Genomic DNA, 16,739 nt, shown 5'->3' with positions numbered 1-16,739 from the left:
GATCCGTGCTCTCTGCTGTCCCCGCCCACCTACAACATCGCCCCGCCCATTGGGTCCGCGCCGACACGAGCCGCGGCTTCCATTGGACAATGGAAATACCCATCAACGCGTGCTGTCAACGCCGCGCAGATGGCGCTGAGAGAATGTGCACAACAAAGATGATTCATTTCTCTGTGAGTGTAAACAGAACAAAGGCAGAAAATTCTCATCACGTGGGATAAACTGGATCAAATCAAAGCTGCGCCCCGTCAGTGAGAAAAACAGAAAATAACCGAGGAAACAAGAAGAAGGACGAGAAATAAATACATGCATAAACGGTATACTTCTGTATTCTTTTCAGTGCGTGCAGACTGCAGTATGAAAAAGAAATCGATAGGAAAATGAATATGGACGAAATTAGGTTAAAGAGTAAAACAATATATAAACAAATATATGAATGCATAAATAACACCGTACCACTTACTTATTTATGTATTAATATTTTCTCTTCATTCCACCACTTATTTCTTTGTTTATTCAGTTCAGCAAAACTATAAAGAGAAGATATATAAGATATTTTTAACAGAAAGTGATTTTTTTTACAAAGTGGAAGGTGGAATATTATATAGATTCAAGATTCTTTATTTCTCACATGCATAGTCATACAAGCACAACACACGGTGAAATGTGTCTGATAAGAACAGACACTACCACTAGATATTTAAAGTATTATATTATTTATTGTGTATTTATTGTGTTTTGTTACTTAGAATAGAAAATCAAATAAATGAATGGGGTCAAATAGAAAAACACCAAAGTAAATAAATAGGAAAATTAATCCAGTAACTTATAGTTAATGTTCATCTTGCTGCATTTAATAACATGTGTTGTAATTCTGCCACCATCATGTGTTGCTGGGTTTATGCACCAAAATTCACATCCTTTTCTGTTTTTTTATTCATTAGGTATTTGATTGGCACTTTAGGGCCTCCGTATGTTTGTGTAAGATCATTTTTATGGGGGGATTTGGGGAAATCCCGTTTGCCTTCTTGCAGTCTGTATGAAAAAAGACAATCGGCTCAGTTTAATCTCTGATTATTTTCGGACAAAACAGGCTAAACTCAGATTAAAAGACATGAAAAACTGCATCAAATCTTTCATGTGACTCATCAGACAAAACTCCCTGAAATGCTGGACTGTTCATAAAACACGCAGTTTTTTACATTTCCTATAAACAAAGAGTATTTAAAACAATAACAACTGAAAGGGAAATGTTTGTGGAGAGTGTCATAATCTGCCCTGTTACTGATCATTTTTCAGTTTTCACTGTCGTAGGGGAGCAAAATACATTTGGACCATTTCCCAGAATATAATTCATGTTGTGTAACCACGGTAGGAATAATATTATGAAATGTGATGTACAGTAGTGGGCTGAGAGTGTGTTTGATTATGTGTGTCAGGCCTGTTTTTATAGCACCATGACTCATCTCTCGCCTCAGCCTCCTGAGGAAGAACACCTACACGCATAATTAATGAAGTGTTCTGGCAGCAACAGCTTGAATGAGGCAATCTAAGATAAAATAGAGATTAAAGTGTATTTACATCTGGGATGGATCATATTTATACTTTTCATGCAGTGGAAATAAACACTGACTGAACAGTCTTCTATGCGTCTTCAACAGCTGTGCTTTTATTCTGAAAAGCTTACGGTCATTTACAGGGTGTTTCCCCCCATAAATGCTACAGGATACCCTGCTTTATCATGCTTGTTTACTCTAATGGGGCCAAAGTTTACAAAATGAACATCATAATGATAATGCATAATACTGGATACGGAGGTCGTACAAACCCAATATTCTACTTTTGAGACATCCCTGTATCTGTGCAACAGCAGAGAGGTTTTTGCCTCTGTGTGTGAACTGAAGCCGTGAAACACGCTGAGTGATGCACCGAAGCAACGTCCCAGAATCACTCTGCTTAAAAAGTGGTTGAAAAATATGATTTTTGTAAAGCACAAGGATGTGTGTATAAGTCTGTATATATCTGTAAATATGTATAACTATCGGCATGTTAGTGGGGTTCTAAAACCAAATGCAAATTGTAAGCTAGTATTTATGATATGATGGGGAATACACAGGAAGAAAAAGTGAAAAGGGACATGATTAATTAAGCTAACGCTTCTTCTTACTTCTTTTTGAATGTTATTATTATTATGCTTATCATCATTAGCATCTTTATTATTATTTAATTGTTTGTTTGTGCTTTTTTTCCCTCTTTGTGTTGTTATTTTTACATGTTCAAAATACAATAAGAAGAAATTTCGAGGACCTGATAGAAAATAACCAGCATGTGTGTATCCACGTCAAACTTCAGCATAAGTGTCATAATGGAAATGACATTTAAATAAAACTCTCTCTTTACCTCAGCAGTCTTTTTTTCCCCCACGAGGTATTTAAGCACAAAGACAGCAGCAGTGATGACATCATCAGTACGTGCCACATTAACGATGTCAGCTGAGTTAACATTCATTAGTATAAAGTCTCTCTGCTGTTTGGTTGCCACTCATATACACTGTATGTAATGATATAATAATTTTTCACCTTATTTTTCTAAACTTTCCATTGTTTATTGTTTGAAAACAATAAAAATATGTTGTGATGTTCCAGCTGACTCAGCATGAACACCAGAGGAGGAAGGACGTGCTCAGAATCCTGGATTTTCCCCAACGTTTAATGAAAAGCTGAATTTAGTCAAAAGGTTTGATCAGACATAACAAAACAGGCACATTACATTTAAAATGAACGACAAAAATCAGACTTCACGGCTGTAACAGACGTGCAGAGTCAGTGAGTGGAAGAAGAACATTCATTATTTCATTTAGACTAAATCGCTCTCAGGTTAAAAACAGACACGTAAAAGACATCAAAATAAAAAAAACATTTTTTCTGGTTACAATTATTTAAGGATTAAAGATTCCAGCTATTAACATATTCAGTGCAGTTGGTTAATATAAAGAGTCATTTGATCGAGTTTGTGTGTCTGCACTGAAGGCGAACAGTTTACGGCTCCACAGTTTTACTCACGTTAACACAAAACAACAAGATCAGGTCATTCTTAAAAAGCTCCTTTAAGGTGCTTTACAAATGTACCACTCGCCATAAACACAAGAGAACAATATTTAGATTTTCTCATTAAAAACATGACTTTGATTGAAGCCTTGGTGCATGCTGGTGGATTAACCAGGGCAGCTGTGGCACACGTCTGTCCAAAAGTCCTCCACAGTGATGTGAGACTGATGAAAGAACACCTTTAATTTAAATTTCCTCAAGTTTAGTTGCTGCTAAAGTGGTTCTACAGTTTGGAGGGGGAACTTTATTTTAAGTGACTGTACAAAAACCAAACAGAGAATTAGACGTGTGTTTGTTACTTTTTATGGCTGATCACAGCTCGTACAGGAGTTGTTTTGGTCCAGTTTTGTTGTTCTTCCTTAAACATAAAGTCTTTTATAATGACAAATAAAAATGTAAATCTGTAAAGTCAAAGGAACGATCAGGTTAGTTGAATTTTACTCTGAAAGAGTGAAAGAGCTTCCTCGAGTGTTTTTATACCCACAGCTCTTAAACCAACACCAGCAGGACGTGACTATTTGCTGGTTGTCCTGTTTCTGGTATCCGTGTGAGCTCAAATATTCATCATCCACCTTCAGGCTGAGCAGAAAGCTGTAGACGCGATGAGTCGGCAGCTTCAGGCGATGTTCTCTGTGACGCTCTTCCCATCAAATATAAAAGCATCTCCCGAAGGTCGTCTGTCTTTTTCCTGTCCGTTTCCATCTCTTTATTTATTCAGTCTCTTCCCTTTCCCCCGCTCTCTCGTCTCTCCTCTTCCTCCATCGCATTTCTGGCTCTCTCTCAGTCAACCTTGGTGCTTTTGTGTCTCCAGGGATAAATCAGCTCCCCGACAAACAGCTTCTTGACCAGAGCGGCCCATGAGTCTCTGGGGTAGCAGCTGTATGTCGGGGTGCGGTACAGCTGCACCACAGTGCTGCACTTCAGAGGGTTTATCTGAGGAAGAAAGCATCAAAATAATGGCTTACTGTCAGGAGGAGCACACACTGATGACACATTATTAGCACGCTGAGGTATGAAGTAAGGTACAAACAAAACAAATGCACCTGCAGTTCTTATAAAGTCCACTAGAGGCGCCAGCAGTGAGTCGGTCCCCGTGGGCTCCCACGTTAAACTTTACAGCAGATATAAACACGTTAACCGTCTCATTAAGTGTCAGTTTTATTTACTTAAGTGTTGTAGTCTGTAAGTTTTTGGTTCTTTTGTTTTTTATTGAGCTTCATCTGATATTTCCCCTCCTGAGTTCCTGGATCACAGCGGCGTGCCAAGTCTGAGTTTTCCTGTTCCTCAACCACCAGATGTGACCTCAGCATCTGTTCCTGCACCAAACCTGTCAGACGTCTCCTCAGGACCAGCCGTCAGGCTCTGCTGCTGCTCGCCCTCCAGCGAGGTCCGGCCTCCACCCTTTTCTGTTTCTCTCTGCAGCTCCATCATGTTAGTTTTCTCCAGCGTTGGCTGGCTTATGTTTATTTCCTGTTTTCCATTTTTCTTTCAGTGTCTTGTGTTAATTTTACTTCCTTTTTTTTTTTTTTTGATCGTCCGCCTCGCCCAGATTGTTCTCACCTGTCATGTGTGTTTATAGCCCCGTCTTCCTCTTCCTGTTTTTAGAGGAAGTCAAAGTCAAAGTCAAAGTCAAAGTCAACTTTATTTGTCGATTCTGCCACATGTACAGGACATACGGAGAATAGAAATTGCGTTACTCTTCACTCCCTAGATAAATAGCAAATGAACATTTAAATATATTTAAATATAAAAGTGATTAAAAAATGCAATTAAAATAATTAAAAAGTAAAAATTTAAATAAATACAATTTTACATATAACAAGAAAGCTATATAATATACAATATAATGGGTAAGTGACATTGAGTGTAAACCAGGCAGAGTAGTGCAAATAGGCAAATAGTGCAAATGGAGATTTGGTAATGTATGGTAAGAGAAAGTGTAACAACAAAGTCTTATGAGGTAATGGCAGTCCAATGCTCCACAAAGTGACTGGTAACTGGTGCAGGCCAGTGAGTGAGTCAGAGAGTGTGTGTGTTTGTGTGTGTGTGACAGAGTTCAGTGAGACCGTGGAGGAGAGAGGGGAGAGGGGGCAGAATCGGGAGGGAGTTAAGCTTCCTGACAGCCTGATGGATGAAGCTGTCCTTCAGCCTGCTGGTCCTGGCCTGGAGACTCCGCAGTCTCCTCCCCGACGGCAGCAGCTTGAAGAAGCTTTGCATTGGGTGTGTGGGATCAGCCGCTATGCAAAGGGCTTTTTTAGTGAGACGGGTGCTGTAAATGTCCTGGAGGGAGGGGAGAGAGACACCAATGATCCTCTCTGCAGCTCTCACTATGCGTTGGAGGGTTCTATGACAGGACGCATTGCAGGCTCCAAACCACACAGTGATGCAGCTCGACAGGATGCTCTCGATGGTGCCTCTGTAGAAAGTGTACATGATGGGGGCTGGTGCTCCTGCTCTTCTTAGTTTGCGGAGAAAGAAGAGACGCTGCTGTGATTTCTTGGCCAGTGCTGTGGTGTTGTACGTCCAGGAGAGATCCTCTGTGATGTGCACACCCAAGAACTTGGTGCTGCTCACTCTCTCCACAGACGCTCCGTCAATGGTCAGAGGAGCATGTTGGGTGAGCATTCTCCTGAAGTCCACAACAATCTCCTTCGTCTTCTCCACATTCAGAGAGAGATTGTTGTCAGCACACCACGTGGCCAGGCGTCTCACCTCACTTCTGTAGTCGGTCTCATCCCTGTTGCTAATGAGACCCACCACCGTTGTGTCGTCCGCAAACTTGATGAAGAGGTTGGAGCTGTATGATGGGGTGCAGTCATGGGTCAGCAGAGTGAAGAGGAGGGGGCTCAGCACACATCCCTGCGGGGCCCCCGTGTTTAAAAAGTCAGTAGTTTACCTGAAGTTGTAGTAGATTGTAGTAGATTGTGTCCTGCTGGAGCCTTTGGGTGAATTTTTAATGTGACCAATAATAAAGTTGCTGTGCAGTCAAGAAAAATAATTTGGCCTCAAATGTAACAAACTAAGTATTTAGCATTTAAAACAAGCAAACAGCTGGATGATCATGGAAATTTCATCCAGCTGTGATGATTTGAACACAAAGAGGCTTCCTTGTAGCAGCCAATGAGGTGCCTCCATGTTTAAATCTGCGTGGTAAGACAATGAAGACCTGTGTGACCTCTTACCTCCATCAGCAGGTGAAGGGCGGTGCCCGGCTCCTCACACAGCACCTGGAACTTTACACCTTCTGAAAACGTGCACAAAGCCTCACGATGAAAACCTGCACACCTCCCCCACGCAGTTATTTAAAGGCTTTATAAAGACGGTTCAGTAAAGCGTACCTGCCAGTCTGTAGGGTCTGAAGAGGCGGAGGCCCATGGCAAACAGCGGGAAGGAGTTGATGAAGTCCACGCTGAGGTGGAGGACGCCCTGGAACAGCACCACCACGAGCCGGAGCTGCACGACACAACGAGACCCGGGAGTCAAAAAGAAACAAACAAAATAATGGATTGGATTTATATAGCGCTTTTCGAGACACCCAAAGCGCTTTACAACGCCACTATTCATTCACTGTCACATTCACACACTGGTGGAGGCAGCTACGGTTGTAGCCACAGCTGCCCTGTGGCAGACTGACAGAGGCGAGGCTGCCATATCGCGCCATCGGCCCCTCTGACCATCACCAGTAGGCGGCAGGTGAAGTGAAGGCGTACCAGAGTGAAGACCAGGTAGTAGAGGGCGGTGGTGGGCAGCAGGAACAGCAGGATGGTGAAGAGCAGCGTCCCGATGAAGAGCTGGAAGAAGCACAAACACAACAACACTCAGAGAAAATTCTCTGCATCTCTAAGAACTGATGAAGATTATGTTGAGTCTGAGGCTCTCGATGCCTCCTCTTCCTCATGATAATTCATTTTTTAAATAAATGTAAAAATCTTGGTATTAAAGCTCTTGAGTTAGTTTGGGTTTGAAGCTCCTGTGATGAGGTTTCAGATCAGTCTCAGCATCCAATCGCTGACAAACGTCCCTCTAAGAGGGGGCGTGTCTCCTCTTCACAGTAGGAAATTAATGCGCAACCAAATAAATCAAATTACGTTTGTTTATTCAGAACATTTTACACCAGAGTCGAGCACAGAACAAGCAAAATCAGGAATAAGTGCAAGAAACCCAGATGTGATGCTCCCATTTAAAGACTGCTCAGTAGAAATCTATGAATGCCTTTAAAGAGCCAATCAGCAGCTGAGCCTGGAACCATGAGCCAATCATGCTGCAGAGCTCATTCACAGCTCCTAAAGTTGAGTGGAGGACGATGCATTCACCGTTCTCGACGCGGTAACAAACATCTTTCTTTGATTTCTTTGCCTCCCTGATCCTGGTTCTGCTGGAGGTTCTTCCTGTTAAAAGGGAGTTTTTCCTCCCCACCCTCGCCAAGAGCCTCTCACAGGGGATCGTCTGATTGACGGCGTCTTCTCACCAATATTTAAGGTTCTTTATCTTATAAAGTGTTGTTGTGAAATGGAGCTGTATAAATCAAACTGACATCAGTGGTGCTCAGATATACATATAGTGAGGAAAACAGCTTCCGAATCCTCATTTTGGGATAAATGTACCATTTTTTTTAGCAGTTTTTAAATAAGATTTGACTCTCATCTACATTTGTAGAGACTCTTTGTCTCTACAAATGTAGATGTTGAATTCATGGATCTCTACCTGTTTATTCTCACAGGTGTTTGTGGGTTACCTGGTCCACGTCATAGGAGCAGGAGTCCACTCTCTGCCGCAGGACGTTCCACTTCTTCCCTCTGAAGAGCCTCCAGAGCGACGAGAGCCCATAGATCTTCAGACAGTACAGCCTGACAGAGACACAAACAGGTGATGAGTGAACAGGTAGATATCTGACACAAAGACAGGTTTCATAGAAGAGCTCTGCAGAGGCCTGTTCAGCTGGTAAACCACCAGCTTTATGCGCAGCAGCACTGACAAATCATTTCAAGTGTAGTCACAGAAAAAGCACCACGGCTGTAATAGGAGCAGTCATTAATGACACACTCAGTCTGTTTGACAAAGACTAAGAGAGACAGAGAAGCTTTCCGTTTGAAGCACAGCGAAGCTTCTTCGACTTTCATCCTCTGCAGAGCCGAGCTGTGTTCACGGCAGGAGATATTTTTAGACCCGGGCGCGCAGATTTAATAATAATAAAAAAAACTCAGGCAAAAAGCTCTCAAAGCGAAGAGCCGGCGGAGCATAAATATGTGAGGAGGAAAATGGGTAATATTTCACTGTGCACCACGGGGCGAGGCACTGCTATCTTTAGAGCAAATACATAATTTAGTCAATCCTTCACGACAGCACTCAGACTCCCGTCACACCACACGGCAGACTAACAGACCTCATTTCTCCTGTTAAAGCCAAAGCAGGTGAGTGTACCTGAGAGCTGACAGAACAGAACCAAGATTTAAGAAAATTAAGATTTAAATGTCATCGAGCTCATCTTTTAATCCTCAAACGGGATTCAGCAGCGATGACGTGCTGTTTCTGCAGCTGAACACGTCTTCAGGTTAAAGATTAAGAAGAAATACTCATTAGTCCTGTGATGCTCTGCAGTTACTGGCTGACCTACTGAAGGCAGCAACATTTCCTGCTGCAGAAGTTTCAGTTTCACACGCTTGTGCACAAAATATTGTAAAGAGTGTCATCTCCAAACCAGATGTTTGCTTAGTTTGAGTTTGACAGCAGCAGCCTGAGAGGACGTATGACAGAGTCATCGGTTCATCTGCAGTGTGGTGTTACAGGGATGCAAGCATGCTGTCACTTTTAAATGGTAAGAAGCGCTAAATAAAGGCTGCCAGGGTGGTACCAGAATTTAACTTGACCCTAAAATCTTCCAGAACCAAAAAACTCATCATGAAAGTAAGAATGCCCCAAATCTGATCCATGCATGATGCTGCATGGAAGGGGCCCTCAGCACCCAGACATGAAGAAGGCCCAGCAGAGGCTCGACTTCTTCAGGGTTCTCAAACAAAAACAGCCCGTCCTCCCACTGCTGCTCCATCAGCACCACCGAAACCATCACCAGGTTCCCACCACCCTTCCTGGAGGACATTTGGAGCCACCGCTGCCTGATAAGAAGCATCAACAGAACCACGAACTCGCCCCTGATAATACTAATACTAATATATTTATATATTCATGTGCTTGTATATTTTCTGAGGATATTTTAATACATTTGTATTCCTTATTCTCGCTTCCTTTCATTGTACTTTGTTCAAAGACAATAAATTCATCTGAAAACCAATTAATTGATTATATTAGAATATTTTGCAACAAAGTGTTGTGCAAAAATCTTAAGGCACCCTCATTTCTTTATATTTGTTAGTGAAATGTGGAACAGTTGCAGGGATTAACTGAAACGTGTGCAAACACAAAGAAATACATTAGAAAATTAAACAGAATAAGTTAATATTTATTATTATGACCACCTTTAATCTTCATCACAGCCTGAAGTCTGAGGAAACTCTCTGTCATTAGTTTAAGTAGCCTCAGTTCTCCAGCCTTCGTGGAGGACGTTCAAAGCTCTTTGGATGTTTCTGCCTCTTGTTCTGTTCTCTGTCAGGACGATCTCACGCTGCTTCAGTAAGTCTGAGGTCCGGCTCTGAGGAGGCTGATCCACGACTGGTGGTGTCCCACAGGTGTGTTGGCATCACTGTCAGTTCATAATCGTCAACACCGCTGGTTAAACTGCAGCCCACATGTCCATCACTGATGCCCCGTCACAGATTTTCAGTCCAGTTCTTGTGTAATTTCCATACCTCAGCCTTTCCTCACAGTTTTCCTTGGCAATGGCTTCTTGACGGCCGCCCTTCCACTGAGACCATTACTGATGGCACGTTCATACTGAAGGGTCACGTTTCACCTTCATCTCTCTCTCATGGTTTGGACCCTCCTCTGAATCTTCACCATCTTCTCACAGTCAACAATGACTCTGTTCAGCAGCACAGTGCGAGTGTGAACATCTAAAGCAAACAGGCCTGCAGAGCAGAGCGTGCACCAGCTTAGGCGAGGCTCTTCCAAATGTCCAACCCTGTTATGTAACCGTGACGTCAAACAAAACATCCTGCAAGTCAGATTTGGTTCTTTTGTGAGCGGCTGCAGAAATGAATTATGATGCTCTCATCTTCATCTTTCAGTTTTCACTATTGTCCAAAAGGTATTTTATAGTAAATTTACCGGCTGTGTAAAAGTTTTTATGTGTAAGATTTTAAATAGTTTCTTTTTGAATGAACTGCTTTTAGCAAACGTCCCAAATATGATCTTAAAACCCACCAATTTGGCCTCCATCACCTCAGTCCGGTCGATTATTTCATTATTAATAAATTCTCATTTCTAGACCATTCTCGGGCCATTTTCTACCAAGAAGTTTTTTCTAGATGCACAGAGGAAGGAAAAGATTTGAAAGCACTGCCCCCTGCAGGTTATCAGAAGTACCTCCTCTCACAAAGCTTTACCGCGTGCTTATTCAATAAGGTGGTGAGATGAAAACTAAAAGAAGTCCTAAACAGTCCACTCATCCAGGTCCAGAGGCAGACTCGTCCTCAAACCCAGCAGAGAAGACTAATCTCTGCGGAGAGTCCTGGGTCTGTCCCAGGGCTTCCTCCCATTAACACCTCAAATGGCTCCTGTTGAGGTGGAGGAGCATCAGTTTCACTTCCTCACCATCCTCGCTCTCTAACCCTGACACCCACAATCTCATTCTCTCCTCACAGCTTGAAGAAATCAGCAGCTTCACCTTCACACAGACACTGTGCACATCTGTCAGCCTCATGCTCCAGGCCTTGTTGCCTTCACCGATCAGAATGAGCTTTGCTTCATAGCGGAGTAAAAGCTGGCCGTTTCTAAGACATACCTGGCTCCGTAGACGTAGAAGCAGTAGATGTGGAAGGTGAGCAGGGCCACCATGTCTGACAGCAGCGAGAGGGCAAAGGTCAGGCCAAGGCAGGCCGACAGACCTCCGTACCACAGGATCCCCTCGATGAATGGAGACATCAGGTGGATGTAGCCTGGATGGAGAGACCAAGCAGCACAGTGAGAGTCAGCACAAGCTTTTGTGTCACTTTAGCGTGAAAAAGATTTAAACAAATTAAAGGAAATCTCAACACTGCAGAAAACCTCCTGATACTCACTGATCCAGAGGTGTATGTGGTACAGGAAGAAGCGGCCCAGAACCTGGTCCAGGGCCCGGTTCATCTTCAGCCCGGCTGGAGCTCCCATCAGCCACTGCAGCAGCTCCTCCAGCTCTTTAGCCACATGCTGAGGAGGAAGCGCAGGAGTTTAATGACAGAAGAACAGAAGCTGAAATTACACCAAATCCAGCCGGTTATTAGCGACTTAATGAGGCCTGTCGGCGCTGCGCAGGGCGCTGAAGTCTCTACATTTATAACATGAAGAGTTTTTGTGGCTTCAGGCTGTTTCCACAACATGATCCAAACACATGTCTGAGCATCATTAGTTCACTTATCAAGAGACTGTTTTTGTTTTCAAACCTGGAGTTTCTATAAAGCAACAAGCTGAAATTATTAAAGCTAAACTTTTTCACGTTTTTCCGATCCGGTGCGCAGCATCCTCTAAACTGCTTTTTGTCTCCTGGATGAAGCAGCAGTAATGTCTGATTATGCTCCTTCGATCCGTCTCTTGCTGGCAAAAGATGCTCATGAAGTGCAGGCAGCACAGGTCATTGGGCTGTGCCCCTCAGCAGGCTTCTGGAAGTTGGCCAATCAAAATAAAGTTGGTGTTTTAAAGAGACACGAACTAAAACAGCTTGTGTGAGACAGGAGGGCTGCATGAAGGCCAGCATGAGGTACACATGGATCCTTTTTTTAAACAATGAATCATGCAGAGCTGCTTTTTCCAACAGTGAACTGCAAAAACAAAACCAAGCTCATATGTCATGATGGCGATTCTACATCAAAGACACGACCATGAACCTGTAAAACAAAGACCAGTCTGCGAATCGAGGACATTCATTCAGCTCCAGCATTACTCAGCTGGTCCCTCACACTTGCACACAGCAAAAATCTCCACAGAGCAATAACTTACATCAGCTGCAGGCATCAGCATGTTAGCCAGCGTGGCGATGTGGTCGTCTCTGTAGAGCCACGACATGAGCAGGACGCCGAGCCCCACGTCCACCAGGAACGACACCAGGATGTTGCCTTTCCTGCCGACAGACATCAAAGCGGAGACGCGGCGTTACAGTCGGCTCGGTTTCAGCAACAGTTTCAGTACAAACCAGGTGAAGCTCCATTTCTTCACCAGACGCCCACCTCATGAACTGCTTATGCTCGATGGCTGGTTTGGGCGAGCTCAGCGTCCTCATGTGTTCGGTCCTGTAGCTGATCTGGACACATGTGGACAGTTTACTGGACAGGAAGCGCAGCGGGTAAAGACTGAAGATCCTGCATGAAACAGAAGAGGCAGCTTAGAGCTTTACAGCCGCGGTCGGGACTTTCTTACAATAAATGTTGGACTAATAAATAAGAGCAAAACAAAGAAGGAAGCAGGAAAAGTACGTCGCTTCTTCAATTCAAAAAATAGTTTTTATCCAGCTTTGCATTACTCCAAGTCTGTGGAGGTGAACAGAGAGCCGAGTTTGAAAGCAAAGCTGTCGATTCACCGGCTGAGCTACGTTCTGACCATGAGACCAACAGAGTGAGTCTGAGGATACAAGCAGCAGAAATGAGCGTAATGATGCTGCACCTCCACATTAAAAGGAGCCAGCTGGGGTTGTGCAGCATCTGACTCGATGCCTCCTGGCTGCCTCAAAGCTGAGGCATTTTGGGCATATCAGAGTGGGTGAGGTCCTGCAGCAGAGCCAGAAGCTGCTCGATAGCTGCTCCTTCTCTGCTAGCTTGGAAGGATCTTAAAGCTCCTCACAGAAGTGTTGGAGGAGGTGGAGAGGGAGGCCTGTGCATCGATCTACTATACAGCTTTTCTATCAGTCTTTATTAACAGATTAAACACACCCAAACGCTGAGATGTAATAAAGTGTAACTACCTCGAACTTAATCCGTGCTTTGATTTTTTTAGAGGATTTTAGTCTTTTGCACAAACAGGACTTGAGCAGATTGCTTGAAATGAGTGTTTTTTATTTCATTTTTTAAAATGAATAAACTCACTGAAATTAAAACACGCAAAGTGAAAAACACTGAACAAGAATCTTCTCGTGCAGAAACTGAAATGGTGAAAGAAGGCACGGCAGGATTATAGTTTGTGGTTTATTCATCATGAATTAACAGGATGTTTTGTGCAGTTTCCAGCCGGGGGAGGACAACCAGCGATAAAACAATCAGCACATTGATCAGTATATAAAATTATCTCTCAGCTGTAGCTCTCTTCCTCTTACCGGATGCTGCAGAGCCACGTCCACAAGGCGAGCAGCCAGCTGATGAGCACACACAGCGGCACTGAGGCCTGTTTAAGCAGCTCCACGATGATGCTGGCCTCCCGGCCTTCAGACTGCCAGTGCGTCGACTTCAGCGGCCCGTCATCGTAGCGATCCAGGAAGAACAGAGGCTGGCTGCGCGCTACCGTCTGGAACACCTGCAACAGGAAGAGGAGGAGCATGTGAGAGATCACCAGCTGCCCACATCAGGGATTGGACGCATGTTGGTGGAGGAGCTGATTTGAGAGCTTTGCACCAGCACGGAGACATCACAGTTTTTTTCTCCTCTCTACCTGTTTCAGCTCAGACGGCGGCTCGGTGTCGAGGTCAGGATCTCCACTCTCAGTGGGGTGGAGCTGCGACAGCATCACCTTCCTCTGCTCATAGTGGACAAAGATCACCTTCTCCTCCTCCTCATCATTTTGCTTTTTTGCTTCCTGCTGAGTTTCTTGCCCATCTGAAAGTTATTCAAATCAGAGCACAGAAACTTTCAAATTAAATGAAGGACATTTTATTGGACATTTAAAAACAGAAAAGAAAAATAATCTTAAAAACAGAAACAAACTGTCAGATAAAAAAATGAAAGACAGCTGTGAAAAAGGAGAACTATCATTCCAGGGTCAGCAGGCTTAAAAGAGTGGGAGGAGCTAAAGCAGCTTAGTTCAGACAGGATGAACTGCTAGGCTGCGCCAATGCCTGCACCTGTTTAAGATAAATGAGGATTATTTTGAGCTGAGAATCATGCAAAGCTACTCTAGCACAGTCCAGAATAAAAAAAAAAAGTATGGAAAAGAAAAGCCAAGGAGGAAGCAGATTCCAGTCTGAGGATCTTACTTTGGTTCCGGTTGACGACCTCACAGATGAAGCCCATCTTTCCCATTTGGCGACTGACCTGGAGCCAGCGCTGCTGGGGGAAAATGGTGCTGAGGTCCCTGAGGAAGCTCTCCATGCTCTCCTGACCCTCTTTAGGCAAACTCCAGGAGCCGAGTACCGTCAGCTCCACCCCGCTCTGGGCCTGCATCTTAGAGACGAACACAGAGGACGGCTGAGGGACTGACGTCTGGCTCACGTTGCTGAATGGATTCATCTGATCATCTGCAACCTGACTAAAAGTTTTCCTCTGCATTGTGTTTAATTCAAAAGTCAAAGGTGACACCTATTGGACAACTTGTGCCCTACAAAGACTCAGCTCCCTCTTTATAATCACCAACCTGCTGGATGTACTGTTTGACCTGCCCGGGGATGAAGGGGTAGTGAATGACCGCCAGCACCACGGCTGAGTCATGACCAGAGATCCAGCGGCCCACCAGCAGCCCGCTCTCCGCCCGGTTACAGCACTGTGGGAAGAAAATCTTCAGCACCATGACTGCACTGTGGCTCAGAGTCCAGCAGCTCTGATGATCTGAGAGAAATAAAACAAGCAGAGGTAAACTTTAACTTCAGTTACCGCCCTGACGGAGAAATCCTTCATCACAGATACGCGTGCTGATTAGCGCGTGCAGGTCCCTCATTGGTGTCCACACCTTGGTTGGAGACACTCGTCTAACCCTGGAAAACTCACTGCCAGCAGCAGATATTACAAAAGTCCAACTTGGAAATCAAAGAATTCTGAAATAAAATTTATGTGAACATTTTACAACAGCAAAGATGGCGGTAAAAGTAAAGCGTTGAGGAAAAGCCTTTAAAAAAGTTTCAGCCAGTGTCTTAAAAAGGTTTTAAAGCCTCTTCTCTCTAACCTCTATTCTACTGGTGCTTTCCTGACATGAAGCCCAGCATGGCATCAAGGCTCAGTTTCCCAGACATGGAATAAGTCTGGACCTGTTTTCAGTGGGACACATTCACGGAATACTTCTCCTCATTTAGGAACAGGTCTAATCTATGTGTACAACACACTGTATGTGTGTATATATACACAAGAGTAACAGTAACCAAGTACGAACTACCCGCCGAGGGGACAAAGAAGTCCTTATTAATGAAAAATATCCCCGCGTTTCCATTTAAGTGCTACGACAGGAAAACCACTCAATCTTCCATTTTTTGAATGGAGTTCGGCAACAGAATGGAACAGGGTTAGAGACGGCTGTCCTCATTTTTTGCCCTTCAATCAGAAACCCGATTGGAGCACAACAGGAAGCCTGGGGCAGGGATGACATTGATTTCCGAGACCACGAAGCCGGTCAGCTGCAGTTTTATCTGCAGTGTTATTACAGAGTAACCGCGGGAACATAAAGAAATTACCCATCACGTCAAAGAGAAGAGTGACACCCCAACCTGCTGGTTTATCATGTCCCCCACCTGACAACCACCTTAAAGTTCTTCGCATTTTTCATTATTTTTCGTTAAAAGCGTTTTAAAATCAATGAACTGAAGCTCGAACAAACAACGGAAAGGTCAAAGTGTCTAACATCACTGCGGAGACGAGACACGAGTGTTAAAAATGCAACTTTTACCTTGTTTAACACGACAACAAGAGTTCACCTTCCCTCTGCAGCTACGTGCAAACCGTCGGCGCCATCTTCGTTGTTGATAGTCCGTGCGATAAAACGCTCCGGAGAGAAACACGCGTTAATGACTGTGCTGCGTTCCTCTTACTGCGATTAGATTTCAGTTTTTGAAAGAATTAAAAGTCTCACATATTTTTTTTTTACCAAAGTTTTTTTTTATTTGAAAGGGAACTCTTTCAATAGAGAATATTAATAATGTTATTTTGAAAAGTCACTATATTAGTTTACATTCCTTGTTGTTTTATGCTAATAGTTTGATCAGGATTTTCTGAATTGTAATGTCTGAATGAAGGTATTGATCCTTAAGGGGAAACGTTTCAACCCAAAACATCCCAGAACAATAAAATATGCAGTTAAAGTCAACATGTAGTTCTCCTTACTCATAATTCCAGTTTACACTGAATTTATTACGTTTGCTTCAAAATTGAATTTTACCACGTTCACAGGCTTCAGCATTGGCCACAAGACGCTCCTCTGATTTTGAAAACAGTAATTCGTGTCGGCGTTATAAAGGACTGTGTTTCTGCAAATCCTTTTTAATTAATTTATACGGTTATTTCCTCTATGAAAAACTTTCTATATTCACTGTCTTCATGCGGTCCTTTTAAAATAATAAGAAGATATTATAATACTATAACAACATTTATAATTTACCTGGACCGAAAACTTTAAAACTTTATTATCCACAAATAATCA

At 43.4% G+C, this 16,739-nt stretch overlaps 1 protein-coding gene across 1 annotated transcript; it reads right to left on the bottom strand.

Moving 5' to 3' along the window:
* Positions 1-2,690: 2,690 nt before the first annotated feature.
* On the bottom strand, positions 2,691-16,080 carry pigq (phosphatidylinositol glycan anchor biosynthesis, class Q). The gene is made up of 14 exons (XM_086290194.1): positions 15,990-16,080; positions 14,751-14,941; positions 14,374-14,560; positions 13,833-13,996; positions 13,501-13,697; positions 12,422-12,553; positions 12,195-12,315; positions 11,282-11,408; positions 11,005-11,158; positions 7,843-7,954; positions 6,818-6,898; positions 6,446-6,560; positions 6,290-6,351; positions 2,691-4,040 (listed from the first exon to the last, which is right to left on the bottom strand). The coding sequence occupies exons 2-14, from the start codon at positions 14,901-14,903 to the stop codon at positions 3,888-3,890; spliced, it is 1,758 nt and encodes a 585-aa protein (XP_086146320.1). The 5' UTR covers positions 14,904-14,941; positions 15,990-16,080; the 3' UTR covers positions 2,691-3,887.
* Positions 16,081-16,739: the final 659 nt, after the last annotated feature.

This window comes from Aulonocara sp. 'chitande type north' Nkhata Bay, linkage group LG4 (genome assembly GCF_057382095.1).
Source record: "Aulonocara sp. 'chitande type north' Nkhata Bay isolate Kocher_YH1m ecotype deep benthic linkage group LG4, A_spYH_male_GT1.1, whole genome shotgun sequence".
NCBI lineage: Eukaryota > Metazoa > Chordata > Actinopteri > Cichliformes > Cichlidae > Aulonocara > Aulonocara sp. 'chitande type north' Nkhata Bay.
The sequence above is the reverse complement of the archived record's forward strand: the minus strand, read 5'-3'. Positions and strand labels throughout refer to the sequence as shown.

Coding starts and splice junctions, on each gene's coding strand:
- pigq (XM_086290194.1), bottom strand. CDS start 14,903: ATGGTGCTGAAGATTTTCTTCCCACAGTGCTGTAACCGGGCGGAGAGC. Junction 7,955..11,004: donor TTCTACGTCTACGGAGCCAG/GTATGTCTTAGA, acceptor TGTCTCTGTCAG/GCTGTACTGTCTGAAGATCT. Junction 4,041..6,289: donor CCCTTCACCTGCTGATGGAG/GTAAGAGGTCAC, acceptor TTTCTTCCTCAG/ATAAACCCTCTGAAGTGCAG.